This window comes from Mastigoproctus giganteus, chromosome 6 (genome assembly GCF_048544385.1).
Source record: "Mastigoproctus giganteus isolate SK-2022 chromosome 6, ASM4854438v1, whole genome shotgun sequence".
Taxonomy (NCBI): Eukaryota; Metazoa; Arthropoda; class Arachnida; order Uropygi; family Thelyphonidae; genus Mastigoproctus; species Mastigoproctus giganteus.
This window is the reverse complement of record NC_143580.1, coordinates 159,066,098-159,086,483: the sequence shown is the minus strand read 5'-3', so window position 1 is coordinate 159,086,483 and position 20,386 is coordinate 159,066,098. Positions and strand designations below refer to the sequence as shown.

Genomic DNA, 20,386 nt, shown 5'->3' with positions numbered 1-20,386 from the left:
TATGAAATTTCTGTGGACAAATTGCCGTTACTTCTTGGTGTCGTTGAAGATAAAGAAATGGACAAATCAGTGCATCAGTTTAGTCAGTTTCAGTGTGAATTCCTACCAGATGCTATTATGGAAGAAGAAGAAAGAATTGATGTACAGTGGACCTTGGTTTGGTACTGACAAGTGTACAAGGAAGCTTGAAATATAGCACATTATCCCAAGTTAGTTATTCTTGGCATTTTAACAGTACTTCATAGCAGTGTTACATATAAGGGAATATTCAGCCAGGTTAGAAAAACAAAAACTAGTTAAGATCTTTTCTTTGTGATGAAGCTTTGGAAATGCTCCTAACAGCCAAGTCCAAATGGCAGGGCCATTGTTGTGGACAAAACTTTGACTCAGTGTTTCTGAAGTAAACAAAGGTCTGCAGCGATATCTTTCTTGAAGTCTAAGAGAATTTCTTGATGTTTAATAGAATAACTAAACAGATATCTGCACAAAAAAATATTACGTAAGCTAATATTTAAAAGCATATTGTACTGTTAAACAACCTATAGCTATATTTTTTAATATAAAATATATATTTTGCCAGTGAAATTTAATTTCTAGTGCAGGGTGGACATTAAAAAATTCTTCTGTTTCCCCTTCTGCTTACAAATGCTTGTCCTCCAGCTTTTTGAAAGTTAAAAGTTGTCCTTAATTTTGTTATATGATAACAGTAGCATTCTTAAGTGTGTTTTCCACAATTTTGCCCTTCAGTTTTACATCTGCAAAGACATATCACATCGTTCAAAAGGTTTTAATGATAAAAAGAATTAGGAAAATTATATAAATGGAAAAGTATATCACTGTGAACAGAGACTGTATATTGATATGCAACCTTAATTTTTGATAAAACAAACATACAAATTGTTCAGTTTCTACAAAAATCCTGATAACAATTTGTTTATTATTGAAATATTGCTTGAAGTTTAATAATCAGCTATTGACTATATAAAAAAAGTTATAATTCCATCATATAAAGCAACTATGAGATCACACTTGTAATGCTTTTTCCAATTATGGGGACTACACCTAAGAAAAGACATGGAACTTCTTGAAAAATGTGAAATAGGCAATGTAGAGATTGTTATAAGAATACCCATTTAAGGATACTCAAAGTATGGGGCTACAGAGCTTGGGAACTAAGTACTTTACAGGAGATGACTGAAATTTGTAAAGCTCTCAGAAGAGCCAGTAAAATTAATTAGGGTGAAATTTTTTCATGGTATTAAGTGACACTAGAACCAGGAGACTTAAATTAAAACTAAGGGGAAACTATAGAGACTAAGTAAGCAATGCTCCTGATGAAATTGGCAAAAAGACATCCATATGAAGTGATACGAGATATGACAAGTCTGTAAGTCTCTCAGAAGACCAGTAAATTTAATGAAGATGAAATTTTCAACATATTAAGTGACTTAGAACCAGAGGAAGTAAACTAAAATTGAGGAGGAAGAAATGTAGACTGGATTGTAAAAAGTGTTAATCTAGTCAGTAAGTTTTTGGAATATCTCACCTTGATGGATAGTTGAAGTCAGTGATTTGGGGGAAGTCAAAGGCCTGCTAGATTGCAGTCAAAAGTCACCCCAGCAGATTGTAAAAATTCTTGGATTCCTAGTTTCACAGACATTGTATTTCTAGTTTTTGATTTCTAGTTTCACAGATTGTATTTATAATTTGAAATTATAGTAACATTTATCAAAATATATTCTAAATTCATTTTAAATACAGTTGACTTTTGACTTTTCAGAAATATTGTTTTATGAAATTAGAGATATGAGTTATATTGTCCATAGAAATAATAGAAAACGAACATAAATTTAAAAATATATATGTATATAGTCTTATACATTATGTAAATGTGATTGTAAAATTTTGGTAAAGTTTACCAGATAATCTATTAGCATTCCTAATATAGAATGAAAACAATGCATTAAAGTCAGTTATACTTTTGCCATGTACAAATCAGAATAATACTAACTCTACAATATTACAGTGGCACAAGATAGCTCTGTGTTCTATAGAAGCATCTTATGTACTAAAGTTAACATAAATATTTACAATATTTATATGTTATAAATCCATTTACCTATTTTACATCATCAGGGGATAACAATCACCAATATGCAAATAAAAGATAATTAGCTCATTACCATCCATTTCTTGTGCTCCTTATACCAGTATTGAGTATCATTATTCTTTAAAATTTAAATGATAATTATTGTTCATATTGTAAAGTTAAATTTACACAATCATCATTGTCAAAATCTAACTCAGAGAGTGAAATGGTAATTTTATCACCTCTTGTGCATTTTCAATTTGTGTTGGTTTAGTATGCTAGTAATACTTAATATATTATTTATAATTTAATGTATAGATTAAAAGTTAATTATGTAATTGTGTTAAAAAATTTTAAAGTTTTTAATTTTTCAAAGTTTAAGTATGAACAGAAAATCCACCATCGTAGCTGAGTTTGATTGATATTGATAGCTTTGAGAAGTTAGCATTTTATGAATTTAATGCTAAGAAGTAAGGTAAAGACTGGTATTTTTATCTCATCATGACTTGAGTTTACTGCATAATGGTTGTTCCAGAGGACTTTCTTTTTAGTATACTCTGATCTCCCCCCCCCCAAGATGACAACTAAATTTTGTTAGTGGCATCGTGAACAGAAGTCCTAGCTGTCGTCATTCAGTTTGATTTTTATAGTATAAAAATTTCATATAATACAAGAAATAATTGCAAAATATGATTTCTGTGATTGTTATTGTAACTACTTTCTTACCAAAAAAAAAGACCTTGAGTGTGTTTTATTAAATTTATAGGTATATCCTTCTGTGGAAAATGTTCGGGCCACTTTAGAAGGTTACCCTGCTGGAGCTTCATTGCCTTACAGCATTTCAGTTGCAAAGAAGCAGCCATATTTGAAAACTTTCTTACAGTAAGCATTTTATATATTATGTAAACTAATATTGTCTTGAAATTTTAAAAATATATAAGTATTAATATTCGTATTAATGATGTAAGGGAGTGAGCTTCCTTACATTATCATATAGTATTAATTTTAAAAAAATGAAATCCACTTTGATTGCCCAATTCTTCTGTAAATTTATTCAGACTACCTACATTGGTTTAAACATGCACTACACAAGGCCCCGGGTGCCAAGCGTTATAGTGATCAAGCAATTCCCTGAGTGATTTCTAGAGCATTTTTCTCAAAGCTACAGTTTTATTCATTTGTAAAAGTTTTCTTACTTTCCAATTAATTAATTGTAAACTTAGTATTACAAATTGTAACTAAGTTACATAAAGGGAAACCACCTTTATTTTTTTCTATTAAACTAACTTACACACTGCTTGGTCACTCTAGTGGCACTACTCCTGCCTCCCCATGGCGGGATCGGTAACCTGGGAGAAGAAATCCACTCTCCCAGAGATGAAAGGAGCAAAGATGAAAAACATTATATTTCCACCTTTAGAGCCATCAAGCTCAATACTAGCAAATGACACCGAAAATAACTATTCTCAACCCAAGAGGTTGAAAACAACCCCTTAACAGAGAAATATCAGCATTCCTCATACTGCAGCCTCTGAGTAAACTATCCCCATTCCTTGTGCAAAAATGCATTGAGTCTGCTGCAGGTTCAACAAAAACAGTAAGGCGATTCCAGTCTAAGGTTCTTTTGGTAGAGACCATGAAATCCCAGCATTCTGAAAAGTTATTAAACATGACTACTTTTGTCAGACAACCAATAAAAGTTACTCCACATGCCACGCTAAACTCCTCCAGGGGAATAATCGCAGAATGGGACTTATTAACTGTATCAAATGAGGAGATAGTTCAAGAGCTATGTGAACAAAGTGTCAACCAAGCAAGGAGAATTATGATTCAGAAAGGCAGTGTTCTTGTTCCCACTAGGAGCATAATTCTCACTTTCATCTCTCCCATCCTACTGTCATCTGTTAAAGCAGGCTATCTCCATTACCGTGTCCGTCCTTACATCCCAAACCCAATCAGGTGCTACAAGTGCCAAAAATCCGGACACTGCCAAACTGCATGTCGAGGTGAGGCAATATCCAAATTGTGGATCAAACTGAATGCACTTCTACCATTCCAACCAATGTACCTCCAACAGCAAAACCAAAAGTGACAGAAGTGACGGAAACCACCAAATTCAACCACCAAGGCAATGGTCAGGCCACACCTTGAGTACTGTATGCAGGTCTGGAGACCTCATTTCAAGAAGGATGTAGAGTTGCTGGAACGAGTACAGAGAAGGGCAACAAGATTAGTGAATGGAACAAAGATTGCTCTTACAAAGAAAGGCTTGAGTTTTGCAAATTACAGTGTCTGGAGACTAGGCACCTGCGAGGTGATCTGATTGAGGTGTATAAAGCCTTAAATGGTTTGATCATGCTCAATGCTGATGGAATTCTTCCTCTTGCTCAGAATAATCATTTGAGAGGGCATAAATTCAAATTGAGGAAAGACAGATGTAGGATAGATGTGCGGAAGTTTGCCTTTAGCCAGCGGGTGGTTGGTTGGTGGAATAGACTTCCATCCTTTGTTGTGGAAGTTGATAGTGTAAATAAATTTAAGGCTGAGCTGGACAGTTACTTGGAACGAATGGAGGGGTGAAAACGGTGCTTTTTTTTTTTTTTTTTTTGGCTGATGCTCCATAAGCTCGCTTTCTTGCATCATATGCCTCTACTAATGCTAAAAAATGCTAATGCTAAATTCAACCAGAATGGATATTGACCAGCACAATGATTCAGATGATGGCATATTAAAACTTCGTGCACCTGATGAGATGGACATATTACATCCCTACTTTCCAAACAAAGACAAAACAAAATTGGATCAATGCAAACAAGACAACTAAAAAGCAGTCAGAAACAAAAACAATCAACAAAACTGCTTAATGGAAAGAATCCTTCCATGGAATTGTAGAAGCTTTCGCAATATAAAAGATGATTTACATGATCTCATCCACTGCTATGATCCAGCAGGTATATCCCCACAGGAAACTTATTTAAATTCACAAGTGTGTCCTACCATAAAAAAAATTACACTATCTTTAGAAGAGATAGAAGTACAGTAAACCCCCACTATTCGCGGTTTCGCATATTCGCGATCGCTGATTTAATATAAAATGAAACCTAAAAAAATGTGAATTTTAAAGCGCCGTGAATATTATCCGCCATAAAAAACATGGGCGTGGCTAAAATTATCTTTCCTGGTCAAAACAGCGCTCAGTGGGTGGGGGGAGAGGGGTGACAAAATCGCTAACTTGGATGTTTCTCGCTAATCCTTGTTCAGTATGTGTTATGCGCTTGTCATGGAAGGTTTGGTCGTTTGCTTTTAATTTATATGTTTATAAATTGAATAAATTTATTAATTTATAAATTGATATGCTTACAAAAGTGATAAATTTACCGTTTTGCAGTGTAAAACAGACTTTTTCGAGTATGTTAACGGAAGAAAGTGACTTTATTGTGGACAAGTTCTTTCTAACCCCTACAAAAATATGGCTAAGAATAACAAGAGAAATGTGAAAATATCAAAGAACGTGATGACATTAGCGAATAAAATTGAGTTATTAGACAAAATTTCTAATGGTGAAAGTGTCTTCTCAGTGGCAAAACATTATAAAATCAATGAGTCAACAGTACGATCAATGAAGAAATCGGAAGAAAAAATTCGACGTAGTGTCCATGAAAACGCGCTAATTGCTTCAAAAATTTGCTCTGTAACTCGTGATGTAAAAAGCTTTAAATCTGTGGATAAGAAGACCGAACTCAAAATAAAATTCCCTTAAGTTTACCGTTTTGCAGTGTAAAACAGACTTTTTCGAGTGTGTTAACGGAAGAAAGTGACTTTATTGTGGACAAGTTCTTTCTAACCCCTACAAAAATATGGCTACGAATAACAAGAGAAATGTGAAAATATCAAAGAACGTGATGACATTAGCGAATAAAATTGAGTTATTAGACAAAATTTCATTCGTGAAATTTTGTTTAATTCGTGAAGTTTTGCCATTTCACGAATGATGTTTTTTCAAAAAACATCATTCGTGAAATGGCAAAACTCCTTTATCAACACTTTAGCGAAACTGGTGATAGCACCGGCGGGATAAGTTTTTTTTTGCTAGCAAAGGCGCTGGTTTGAAAGATTTGTTTGAAATTTCTAATAAATAGTACATTTAATATTAAATTGTTTCTTATTTTCATTTTGATGCCATATGCTTGCATTTCACTGTCTATGCACTGTCTATTTTACTGTCTATGTACATAGTCATATTATGAAGGTACATATAATACATACATAGACAAAATGTTAGACTAGTTTTTCTTATATATTTCATACTTTGGAACGGAACCCCTTTATTACTGTGGGAGCCATAACTCAGTATTCGCGACATTTCTCAGGAACGTAACCACCGCGAATAGCGGGGGTTTACTGTATTCACTCACCAGCCCATGGAGGAGTGGCGGTTCTTATAAGAAACAACGTACCATCCAAACATATTGCTGTTCAGACTCTTTTTGAAGTAGTGGCAGTGCACATTGAAAAAGCAGTCAGAAACAAAAACAACCAACAAAACTGCTTAATGGAAAGAATCCTTCCATGGAATTGTTGAGGCTTTCGCAATATAAAAGATGATTTACATGATCTCATCCACCGCTATGATCCAGCAGGTATATCCCTACAGGAAACTTATTTAAATTCCCAAGTGTGTCCTACCATAAAAAAAATTACACTATCTTTAGAAGAGATAGAAGTATTCACTCGCCAGCCCATGGAGGAGTGGCGGTTCTTATAAGAAACAACGTACCATCCAAACATATTGCTGTTCAGACTCCTTTTGAAGTAGTGGCAGTGCGCATTGAAAATGCCATTACTCTTACAATAGCATCTATATATATGTATCCCTCCTAATTTCTCATTCTCTTTAGATGAACTAGAAAATCTAATAGAACAGCTATCATCTCCTTTCTGCTTACTTGGAGACTTCAATGCTCATTATCCGATGTGGGTATCTCCAACAATTGACAAGAGAGGCAAGTTAATAGAATCTGTTCTTGATTCTTATCAATTTACCCTTTTGAACCCTGGTGAACCTATCTATATTCTTTTTTGACAAGATCTATGAGTGCAATAGACCTGTCAATCTGTTCTCCCCCCCATATATAGTATTATGGAGTGGTCAGGTCTTGAAAATCTACCAAACAGTGATCACCTGCTGATTCTCTGCAAGCACAGGCAAACTCGCCTTCACTACGTTGGGCACACTGGAATGAATATGCATCTCATGCTCAGCTAGATGATAAAATAATTCAATCCCAACCCATCGACAGTGTCACAGAACACGTAACTAATCAAATATTACAAGATGCTACCTCTGTAATACCAAAATCTTTTCCAGGGAAATGGAAACACCATAATTACTGGTAGAATCAAGATTGTACACACGCCAAACAGGACAAAAATAGAGCTTGGAATTTATTTCGTAAACTTCCCACAACTACTAACCTAATTAACTTCAAAAGACTGAAAGCCAAGTTCTGCCAAATAAGAAGAAAAGCAAAGAAAGATGCCTGGATTAGCTTTTCTTCAAGTATAAACAAGCACATGGACAGCAGAATTATCTGGAGGAAAATACAAATGCTTAATGGCAAATATGTTCAGTCCCCAGCTACAATACTAAACTGGGAAGGGAAGAAGTTGTCATCACTGGGAGAAATAGCAAATGCCTTAGCAGAATCATTTGCCAGTATATCAGCAATAGCCACCTACAACCCAACCTTTCAACAAATTAAAGAAACTGCAGAGCAGCATAAGATTAATTTTTCCACGAGTTTCACATCCATACAGTCAAACATTCACATTAATAGATCTTTTAGGGATGCTCAATAAAACATCCAATAGTGCTGCTGATCCAGATGGGATCTACTATATAATGTTAAAAAAAAAATGAACAACAGAGCAAAAAGAACATTGTTAAACTATTACAACCAAAAATTCTTAGAAAATGCTTACCCAGTCTCCTGGTGTCACTCAATAGTTCTAGCTTTCCCAAAGCATGGAAAGGATTGTACCTTTCCACACAACTATAGGCCAATTTCGCTGACTAGTTGTTTAGGCAAAGTCCTGGAAAAAGTGGTTCACAGGCGGTTAATCTGGTTCCTGAAAACTAACAACTTGCTAAATAGTAATTAGTACGGGTTTCAAAAGAACTGTTCCACGTTAGACCTAATGATAAAAGCAGAGGCAAATATATGTAATGCCTTCATAAGGAACAACATCTGGTCATGATTAATCTTGATATTGAAAAGCCTTCAATACCACCTGGCGATATGGTGTACTTCAGGATCTTCATTCTTTCAGATCGAGAGGTCAATTTATACAAAACTTCGTATGCCACAGAACGTTTAAGGTCAGATACATGAATAATTTATCCAAAACATTTGAACAAGAGGAAGGTGTACCACAGGGTTCCATTCTCAGTACAACATTATTTGCAATAAGAATTACAAACATGACAAGGGATGTACCAAATACAGTAGAATCATATGTTTGCTGATGACCTCATTATTTCTACTCAATCCCAAACTATGAACACCGTTAAAAGGCAACTTCAAATTGCCATAGCCAAAATATAATTATGGGCATTATGGAATGGTTATTCCATAGCAGAAAAGAAGTCCACTGCTGTTCATTTTTGTAAAAAATGCAAACTACATCCAGATCCAGAAATATTTTAAAAAAATAGCTAGCCTGATTCCTTCACTAACAATTTTCGTTCTACATTTAGATAATAAACTTAATTTTGCTTCCCATATAGCTTTCCTTCGGAATATTTGTCTTAAAAAACTGAATATCCTAAGAACTGTCTCTGCTATGTCCTGGGGTGCTGACAGAAGCTCTCTTCTACATCTTTATAGAGCTTTAATAAGATCGTGCTTGGATTATGGAGCTCCTGTCTACAACTCTGGCAGGAAAAGTTCTCCATTACACCATCTAGCATAGCGCTCTTAAGATAGCTGTGGGAGCCTTCAGAACATCTCCAGTTCACAGCCTGTATATTGAGGCAAATGAACCCCCTCCTGCATCTCAGGAGAAAAATTTTATTGTGTAATTATGCAGCAAAGATTGAAAGTACTCCAGGCCATCCCAGCTGGCAGTATCTGTTTGATCCTCAACACACCATGCTGTATCACAATAAACCTAATGAAAACCGCCTCACAGGGATTCGACTGCAAGAACTCATGGTCAGTTGGAACATTAAATTTCATAATATATTCCAATACCTTGCTACTTCTGAACCTCCCTTGACAGAATTCATACCTCTCTGTGACAATTTCCTTTTAGGATGGGGAAAATCCTCTCTGGCAAATATCAACTTTCAACAGCTACACAAATTGCATTCCTTGGAAAACTCAAAGAAAGTTCATATCTATATGAACTGCTGTTGTTGCAGCAGCAGTTTCCTCCACTTTCTTAGTAGCTGCATCTCTTCCTACTGAATGCAGTATCTATACTGCAGAATTATTTGCAATAAAACTGGCTCTAGATAACATAAACAAATACCATATCAAACAAACTCTAATATATACAGACTCCTTAAGTGCAATCACTGCCATTCAATCTACCTTTTCTTCCTCTCATCCCATTCTTAATGAGATCCAGTCTAAATTATTTTACCATCAGCCAACCACAAAGTTACCTTCTGCTGGATTCCTGGTCATGTTGGCATCCCAGTTAATGAATGTGCGGATGACTCTGCTAAGCATCCTACACTTGACTATAAATCCATTGTTAAAAAAAACATATAGGAAAAAATAGTCTCACCTCTGACAAACTAAAATCCATAATAAACTGTTGCAGATAAAAAAAAAAAAAAGAACCACAACTGTGGACATCTAGTTTCAGAAGAAGCAGGCAACAAGACATGATTCTGGCAAGACTCTGCATCGGTCATTCATATCCAACTCATCTGTATTTGCTTCTGGATGAGACTCCTCCTCAGTGTTTCTTTTGCCAGTCGCACCTAACAATAAAACATATTCTTATTGAATCATCTGTCTGACTTTCATCTGTCTGAAAATCCAGCTTAAGCTGCCTCTCTAACTTGCAGGAACCCTTAACCTTATCACATATTCTTGGTAATAAAGCAAATTTTGAGGAACTGTTTAAATATTTAAAATGCATAAATTTGTATCATAGTATCTAATCATAATAATGTGAAATCAGTGATACCTAAACCATGAACAAGCACAATATGGCCCAAGAGGCCCTTGTGCCAAAAAACCTCAAATACAACAACAACAACTTGCACCACATACAAGTTTATTTCAACAATAAGTTACTCACTGGCTGAGGGTATATTGTTGTACATTTATTCTACAACCATAATTTTTCAATTTAAATTTATGTTGTCTTGTGTGTGTGTTATCTGAAAAAGAATCCAGTTTACTCAATCCTTTAAAAGCTAGCTGCCTAATTTCCAAATGCTGTATTTTACAGAATTCCAGTCTTTCTTAATAGGGCCAAAGTTACTGTTGCACCAAAAAAAGTAGTGTGTGTACCCAGTACACATGAAAGATTCTTTATTTTATGTGAAAACATCTATGGTGGCACTAGAGTAAAACCGTTTAAATTTTTGAATGGTTTGATCGAAACTTACTTACTTACACTACTTAGAAGGTTGATGTTGATCAAAATCTTGAGAAGCGGATTTTATTAAAGTCTGCATTTTATTTCTTGCATAATGTTACTACCCACTTTCTTGCATGATATTCTGCTTTTATTCTTGCATAATATTACTTCCTGCTGCTTACTCTACTGAATCAATGTTAGTGACTCAGTTAGCATCGTTAGCGCCATTTAGGAAGTGACATCATTTGCATCATTTAAAATCTAACAGCCGCCTAATGGGAAGTGACATCAATTGTGTCATTTCCGTAAAAAAATGTTTGTTAACAATCAATTACATCATTTCCGTTACCATAAGAAAATTTCGTTACTAATCGATTTTACTCTAGTGCCACCATAGATGATTTCACATCAAAAACCCAAACTTTCTTGATAAGACATTTTCTGCCCTTGACTATCCTTGTTCCTACAGATCTACATCCTTCCGAAGATGTGCCCTAACTATCACCCTTTATCCAGTGTGATAATCACCTCTTTTATTCTCTTTGACAGAATCGATTTGACAGAACCCATGAGCTGTTCAAGCAGCCGCTGCACTGGTCAGGGATCTTCAGATTGGATTGTACAATTACCCTAGGTCCTTTTGATGTGAAAACATCTGTGGCGGCACTAGAGTAAAATCGATTGATAACAAAATTTTTTTATGGTAATGGAAATGACGTAATTGATTGTTAACAAAAATTTTTTTACGGAAATGACGCAATTGACGTCACTTCCTGAATGGTGCTAATGATGTTAACTCAGTCACTAATGTTAATTCGGTAGAGTAAGTAGTTGATTCAGCAGAGTAAGTTCATACTAAGATATGAAAATGACATCACTTCCTAAATGAAGCCAACTCAGTCATTAACGTTGATTCACTAGAGTAAGCAGCAGATAGTAATATTATGCAAGAAATAAAATGCAGACTTTAATAAAATCTGCTTCTGAAGATTTTGATAAACATCAATCTTCTAAGTAGCATAAGTAAGTTTAGATCAAACCGTTCAAAAATTTAAACGGTTTTACTCTAGTGCTGCCATAGATTTTTTCACATAAAAAAACATCTTTCGTGTGTACAGGGTACACGTGCTGTTTTTTTTTATTTATAAACTACCTTAAGTGTAGTGTTATCAAAATGCAGTAACTTGCATTTGTCTAGATACTGTTGAAGTAGCATACCTTGATTAATGTTATTAGGCATTCTGCTTTGTTAGGCTTTGTATCATCAGTGAACTTAGACATTAAATATGAAATTCCTGCAGAAATGATCTTAAGTATTCAAAACAGTAGAGGCCCAACACCTCATAACATTAGCTCAATATCATTAAATAATGTATAATCATATCAGCAAATGCCAGGCTTTATTGTAAATTAAGCATATTATACCAAAATTATTCTTTGCAATCTCATAATGTGCAGTGATTGCTTTGTAGCTCATTCCTATTTAGATGATCTTGCATTAACTTTAAATATTGACTTAATTATTTTCCGTTGATTTCTGCACCAGAGAAATTATTCACTTTGTCCTTTTTTGCATAATTATTTACTTTGCCTATCCTTGTGAATATGATAGACATTTGCATATCTCCAAAGATTCTCTTATTAAAAGTTTTGATTTACCTCAGTTGCTGCTGATAATATAATTTGGCAAATTCCATCTGTCCACAGTACCTATTTTCTTTTAGCTGCAACAGTTTCTCTTATTAGGGACTTTGGATATCCCATCTCTAAGAAATTCTTCATGTTTGAATATAAATGCAAAATATTTATTTAGTTGACAACAATAATGTGTAGAGGATCATCAGTAATTATGCCATTCATATCAAGTGGACCAGATAACAAGAGTCTTTAAAGAGTCTTAAAACAAGTAAAAGGGGGCGTCTCCTTAGCCAGGTGGGCAGGAGCAGCAGTGCGTAGCACACACACTTCTTGATTAGACCGGGGTTCGAGCCCATGCCCACCAAATACGGAGGATGCGGAAAGATCAGGGAATGACCACTGCATATCCCCAGAGCAATATGGCCTTAGTTGCTAATGCTCCTAAAAACCAAATAACAACAAGTAAAACTTGTTTTTAGACTCTTTAAAATTTAAACTAAAAGTCCGTGTACTTGTAAGGGTTGTTCATGAAAATAGATCGAGTGTTGACTGTGATTAGGGTTGTATCACATCTGAAAACAAAATGTTTGCCTACCATGTTGGGTTGACAATGGTCCAAAGCTTAGAAAGAATTTTAATTTTATTATAGCTTTTGAACTGCTCTTTCATCCAATTAAAAAAATTAGACTACTTACATGATCAGAAAAATAAAAATATCCTACAAAAGAAATCAACAACACCAGAAATTTTAAGTAAAACCATAAAACTAACCAACCTCACTAGAACTTAAAAAAACATGGTTGTTACCTTAGTCATGACCACTCTCTTATACAATTTCAGTTATGATTTGTTGCTATATCAATGCAATATACACAGCAGAGTTGCCATAGGTTGGTTGGCTACCCAACCAAAAAAAAAAAAAAAAAAAAAAAAAAAACTGTGCACCTCCTTTCCTGTGTGATATTGTAAATATATAGTAGGATTGACTTGGACCACCTAGTACACTAAATAAATTTTAAAAAAAGGTATTAAATTAATTTTTATATTTATCACTTTTACATATTGTCATTTCCTCTAATCCTCTGAAAATATAAAGTAGACCCTCGTTATAACACAGTTCACTTTACCCTGATTTGCTATAAACACTGTTCTTATATTATAACCTGTATCTCACTATAATGCTCTTTTACTAGTGTACAGATTGAATTTTTGAATTGAATTCTTTTACAAATTTTATTTTTTGACATGTTTAACAAAAACGTTTCATCTGATATAATCGATAGCACAAGAATGAATAGCAAAACAGCATTAAAACATTTCCCACGCCGACTTGAGAAATTTTCCCACGCTCAGTGAAATTCTCTCCATGCTAATTTAATTGCAGTACAGTGGTTACATAGTTCTAGATCAACATTTGAAAAAATTATCAAGTTAAGGAATATGATGTATTGCTTGTAATATTTGCCACATCACTCAATACAATGTTAGACCTAGTCCGTAACAGACAGTTTACTTGTATCATAATTAATGCAATGCAGTTACATTTTCTAAGAGTTAATAATGCCTGATAAAAATGAAAAAGCAACAATGTCTGGATGTGGTACAAAGGTTACAAAGGTAAGAAAAAGATAGTTTGAAAATTAATTTAGACATTTTTGAAGTGAATTGATTCTGGTCAACGACAAGTGGATGTGTGTGCACAATAATTTAGGACTGGCAGGTTCAACTTTAAAAAAAAAATTATAAAAAATAAAGAATTAATTTTAGCAGTAGGAAAGACAGCTGTTCCTTTATTTATTAGGAAATATCCTATGACACAGACCGCAACCCACAAATACATATGTTTCCTTATGGAAATAGAGCGCTCACTTAGCGCTCTGTTTTTCCAGACCGAATTATCTGCATAAAACAAGGGTCACCTGTATTGGTTTTTCTACTCATCACTCATTTGGAAAGGTCTAGGTTTGAATTCCATTTCCATTCTTTGCAACCAATGACTGGAGGAATTGAGGAATTAATTTGGGCTGCAATTAGCCAATTTCAGGTGGGAGGGTTTCCCCTCCCGTGAGTTAGTCTGGGTTTTTTGGCCTGCACAACATGCAAATTGGCCCATGAATATGCATTTCTACAGGTAATAAACAATAGAATAATTTGGTTTGAGTCACTAATGCTCTTAAAAATCAACAACTACAGCGTTCTCCGAAGGTAGAAATCTAGGGATATTAGATCCAAGCAGGAATGATCAATTCATGTCATCATATCCAATATCCTGGAAATGTTTCATTCAATATTGACATATATGAAGATGGTAGTGGCACACACATGTGTACCATCGTCTGTGTGCATATTGCATAGTGCCGTCACCACCAAATATGGAGGATGCAGAAAGGTCAGGGAATGACCACCGCATATTCCCGGAGCAATATGGCCTTAGTTGCTAATGCTGCTAAAAACCCAAACCCACATTGCATAATGCATTTATCATTTGATATATCTCTAACATCCAGAAATATGTTTAATTTAAATTCAAAGAAAAATGGTCCAGGTATTCCACACAGAAAAATCCCTCCTGAAACCGCCATTTCAGAAAGGTTATGAGTATTATTTTGCATCTACATTCACACATGAGGAATTATTAAGGGAGGAAAATGCCAGAAGTTTATCAAACTGCAACAGGGTGCTTAATGATTTTGTAAAAGTGGAGGAGAAATTGTTGAAGTTAAACATAAGAAGGGCACCTGGGGTGGATGGAATCCATCCAGTTATATTAAAGGAGGTGGAAAAGGAAGTAAGCAAACCCTTAGCCATAATTATAAGAGCGTCCCCGAGTATATAATCAGAGAGTGTCCGTGGGGACTAAGGGGAAGTCCCCCACGGACTGGAGATGTGCAAATGTATCTCCAATTCACAAAGGGAAGAGGGGGAACTAAGGGTGACACGAGTAATTACAGACCAGTTAGTTTAACTTCTGTTCAGGGTAAAATAATGGAATCACTGGTTGAAGATGCATTCCTGGATCATCTAGACAAGACTGCAGCAATAATTCAAACACAGCATGGGTTTGTTAAGGGAAAGTCTTGTCTGACCAATTTCATTGGATACTATGATGTGGTCACAAAGGAACTGGATGCAAAGAATAATTTATATATCATATATTTGGATCTTAGAAAGACTCTTGATACTGTTGCACATGGAAGACTGCTGCACAAATTGGAGCAGTGTGACTTTAAACCTGAACTGAAATTACAATCAGCTCAGTGGAAACATCCCATCTTTACCCCCTCTAATTATTGCCATCAGCAATCAAAGGTGAAACAAATGGTCATCATGGCCTACAATTATGAGGGTATGATTGCTGCTGATCATTTGCCACTTGGAAGCTCAATAGCTGGAGACTACTATGAACATTTTTTCATAAGAAATTATTCTAAAAATTTTGTCAGAAGCAGCCACAGACTTTGGAAGCTGATGTTTTCATACTCTGTGACAATGCAGGGCCTTATATCACAGTCTGTATAGCTTGTTCTCACCAATTACAAGTGGGACGTGCTACTCACTCCTCCCCTATAGAGCTGATATGAGTTCTTGCAATTGTAATCTATTCCTTAAACTCAAGAAATGTTGAACTCTCTTTTCACAAGAGAAAAGAGAGTTCAACATTTCTCAAGAAATGTTGAACTCTCTTTTGTGTGAACTCTCTGTTCACACAAAATTTCTTGTAGTAGCACTGAGTGCAGCCATGACCCAACACATCAGACAGCTTAACTTCAACAGCCTGCTAAATGGCATTCAAAAATTACCCCAAGGAGACTGCATTAAAGCTTTTTTAATGTAAATTATATTACAAAGAAAATTAACTGCTTTTATACATTACTTTTGAGATAACTTGCTTATATAACAGATAAAAAACTTTTGAAAATGCTATTTGTTTAAAGGAAGTGTAATACCAAGGCAATATCTTTATTGAACATATTTTTTTAAGTTTCTAAATACTAAGATGCATTTAGGGCTAAAGCCTCAAGCTGCGAGCAAATTTAGGCTATGTATATATTAAGTGCAATAGCATCATTAATACACAGCCATTTCTGAATAAACAGAATATTTATAAGGCAGCATCGTTTTAAGTTATATCTCATGGTTTTAGTTATATCACTTGGGTACCTACCCACCCAACCCACTGAAAAAGGGCCAAATAGCCCTGAAACGTGCCGTCTGGGTGGTGGTGGTGGTACCTATCTGAGAATAAGTAACATTAGTCTTCTCCTTAGGTGAAGCATTACTTATTCGAAGTAGTGCAATATCATGGCAACTTGTTGTGAAGGTATTCACAATATGAGATATTACTTAAAACGATGCCGCCTTATAAATATTCTGTTTATTCAGAAATGGCTGTGTATTAATGATGCTATTCCACTTTAGTCTAAATTCGCTCGCAGCTTGAGGCTTTAGACCTAAATGCATCTTAGTCTAAATACATCATACACCATCCGGCATCTCTCATATTGTGGAGTTTTACTTCATAGCTGTTTTGCCATCATTGTATCACTTGGGTACCTACACACCCACCGAAGAAGGGCCAAATAGCCCTGAAACGGTGCCGTCTGGGTGGTGGTACCTATCTGAGAATAAGTAACATTAGTTTTCTCCTTAGGTGAAGCATTACTTATTCAAAGTAGTGCAATATCATGGCAACTCGTTGTGAAGGTATTCACAATATGAGATATAACTTAAAACGATGCCGCCTTATAAATATTCTGTTTATTCAGAAATGGCTGTGTATTAATGATGCTATTGCACGTAATATATACATAGTCTAAATTCGCTCACGGCTTGAGGCTTTAGACCTAAATGCATCTTAGTCTAAATACATCATACACCATCAGGCAGCTCTCATATTGTGGAGTTATACTTCATAACTGTTTTGCCATCATTGTATCACTTGGGTACCTACCCACCCACCCACCCACCCACCGAAGAAGGGCCAAATAGCTCTAGGTTTAAATTTTATAACTCATTTGTTTGGTTTAATAGACCTGGTCCAATGGATTATTTTTCACATTAAATTCACCAATAGCTTTGAAACGATCGTCTGAATTAAGATTTTTCATGATTTAGGTTTGGATTTTATAATTCATTTGTTTGATTTAATAGATCTGGTCCAATGGGGTTTTTTTTCACATTAAATTCACAATAGCCCTGAAACGGTACCAGGGGAGCCTGATGATGTCCAGAGTTTCCAAGAGTAGGTAACAACAGCCTTCTCCACTGGGGAAGCGTTGCCTATTTGAGGAGTTTGAGTTTTTGAGTGGTGTGAGTTGAAGGAGTTACTGTCCCTTTCATTCTTCTACACCGTTTCTTTTCCTCTTCCACTCCTACTATTACTTTCCCTCTACCTTTTTGCTTTTCTAAGTCTAATAGGGACAAGTAGATAGTCGAGTTATTATCCCACACATATCCCACACATTTTGTCATTTTGTGGGATAATATATTATTATCCCAAAAAATGACAAAAATAATATACTGGAAGTAAGAATTTTTTAAAATTTTTTTTTATATATATCTTTAATATTTTAAAATTTTCAATTTTCTATTTTTAAAATTTTTTATTTAAAAATTTTCAACTTTAAAAGCCTCTGAGGTTGGGAATATTCATAATAACTAAGACACCATGCTACTCTTTTACACTTGAACTAAAACTCTCAGAGAGGTAGACTGGAAAAATTCATACCTCAAAATACAAATAGCCCTGAAGGGTGCTGTCTGGGTGGTGATACCAATCTGAGAATAAGTAACATTAGTCTTCTCCTAGGTGAAGCGTTACTTATTCGAAGTAGTGCAATATCATGGCAACTCGTTGTGAAGGTATTCATAATATGAGATATAACTTAAAATGATGCCGCCTTATAAATATTCTGTTTATTCAGAAATGACTGTATTAATGATGATATTGCACTTAATATATACATTTCTAAATACTGTAATTTGTTTTTGTCAGCCAGTGGTGTAGTGAAGGAAGGGGTCGCAGTAAAGCTTGTCCTCATATTAAAACATATGCCCGCTTATCGCCAGATAGTAATTATATAGCTTGGTTTTTACTGACAAGGTAAGTCTACTTTTTATTGTTTTTTACCTGTCTTGTTCAACTCTTAATATTTTATTGTTTGATTGCTAGCCAAAAATCCAGATTATGAATAAATTCAAAATCCTTTTGTAATTAATTGTGGACAGAACTGGCTTTACACATGAACACAGGGTACTTACCTGGGCCCCTGTCTTGTCTAGGACTCTAATTATGGATGCTGCTTTTGCAGTAATTAGGACAATGGGATTCAGACACCCCATTTCTGAAGAAACTTTGTGGAACACTGATAGATCTGTAAAGAATATATAAAGTAGAAAGAGGACAACCTATAAAAAAAATATATATATTTTATGTGTTGGAATAACATCATAGTTGCATAAAAGACACCTCCTAAAGAAATAAGAAGAGAGCCTCTTTTTCCAATATAGACCATACAAAATGGTGCAGTTGAATGTTGACTGTTGCAATAGCAAAGGAAATTTATCAATTTTAAAGCCATTTCGGTGGCAGAAGGAAACTTTTTTTTTTGTTGTTGTTGTTGTTCCTCCCCTCCCTACCCACTGGAAATAAAAATTGCAATTTTGCAATGACTAACCACTGTGAATTACTATTAATCTCAGTACAATTACTCTCAGTACAGAACAAAAGCTGAGAATTAGGGTTGAATTTGAAAGTGTCTGCAATTCTGCCCAGACACGATAGGAGGGAGTATGATGAGAGCCTTGTCGATCAATTCGGCCCTGGAAAGATTGTGCAAGGCTCAAGGGGTAGAATTTTTTTCAGCCTGGACTGTACTTGTTAACAGGAGAGATTGCTTCTACAGGGATGGGATACACTTATATAGAAAGGGTGCAAGAATATTTGCTGATGCTATCGAGGCAGTGTTAGGTGGGTCGCAAAACTGCTAGCTTGGGGAGAGACAAAGACCAATAGATTGACAGTAGCCACTGGCAGAGGTGAAAGAGATTCTTGCACTGCTTCTATTAGAATGAGCAGAAGCCTGGAAAACAAGATGCATGGTATTTCAGAGACTGCTGGGAGCCATTGCGGTACAAATAAACACATGGGTTGTGTTAGGGTAGCTAAGAATAGAAACAGGTGCAGGTATACTTGCGTGTACACCAATGCTAGGAGTTTAGTAAATAAATTTGATGAATTTGAGGTATTGCTCAAAACATCAAAGGCAGATATTGTTGGGATATCAGAGACGTGGTGTCACACAGATATAAGGGATGCAGAACTGCAATTTGGGGAGTACAACGTCTACAGAAAGGATAGACAGGATAGGAGGGGGGGTTATGCTATTAGTTAAGAAACATATAAAAACCAAGGAAGTGAAGCCAGTCGACATCGTCGGACAGTGCAGTGTTGAGTCAGTTTGGTGTGACATAAGCATTGGGAGATCAAAATTGAGAGTAGGCGTGTGCTATAGGCCAAATGACTCTGATGAGTATAATAAGGAACTGTACAGGGAAATAGAGTGGGCCAGTAAATCAGAGAGTCTTATAATGGGAGATTTTAATTTCCCAGATATTGACTGGAATTTGGGGGCTGGTTACTCACACACTAGCAGGGCTTTTGTGGATTTATTGGATGATTGTTTTCTACATCAGCATGTTCGGGAGGCAACTAGAGGGAGTAATACTCTTGATTTGATTATCAGCAGTGATTCTTCATGCATTAAGAATCTGCAGATAAACGAACCACTAGGTGGCAGTGATCACAGTGTGCTGAAGTGGGATTTACTCAAAGAGGTAACTACCATTAGGGGTAAAGGAAAGGGTTATTGCTTCCGTAAAGGCGACTACGATGGACTGAGACAGTATTTAAATTCTATACAGTGGGACCAACTGATGATGTTACCAACAGCAAATTCAAAATGGGAAGCATTCAAAGAACTTATCTTGGAAGCTACTAGGCTTTACATACCAACTAAGAAATATTGTTCAAGGTTTAGGCCAAAATGGATGTCAGAT

The 20,386-nt window shown here is 35.4% G+C and overlaps 1 protein-coding gene across 2 annotated transcripts in view; it reads left to right on the top strand.

Moving 5' to 3' along the window:
• gkt (tyrosyl-DNA phosphodiesterase glaikit) overlaps positions 1 to 20,386 on the top strand; it is a 317,491-nt gene that overhangs the window by 222,166 nt on the left and 74,939 nt on the right. For both annotated transcript variants that reach the window (XM_090376556.1, XM_090376558.1), the window contains exons 12-13: positions 2,856 to 2,971; positions 18,324 to 18,431. In XM_090376556.1, coding sequence (XP_090232682.1) covers positions 2,856 to 2,971; positions 18,324 to 18,431 — 224 coding nt within the window. The remainder of the gene's footprint in view (positions 1 to 2,855; positions 2,972 to 18,323; positions 18,432 to 20,386) is intronic.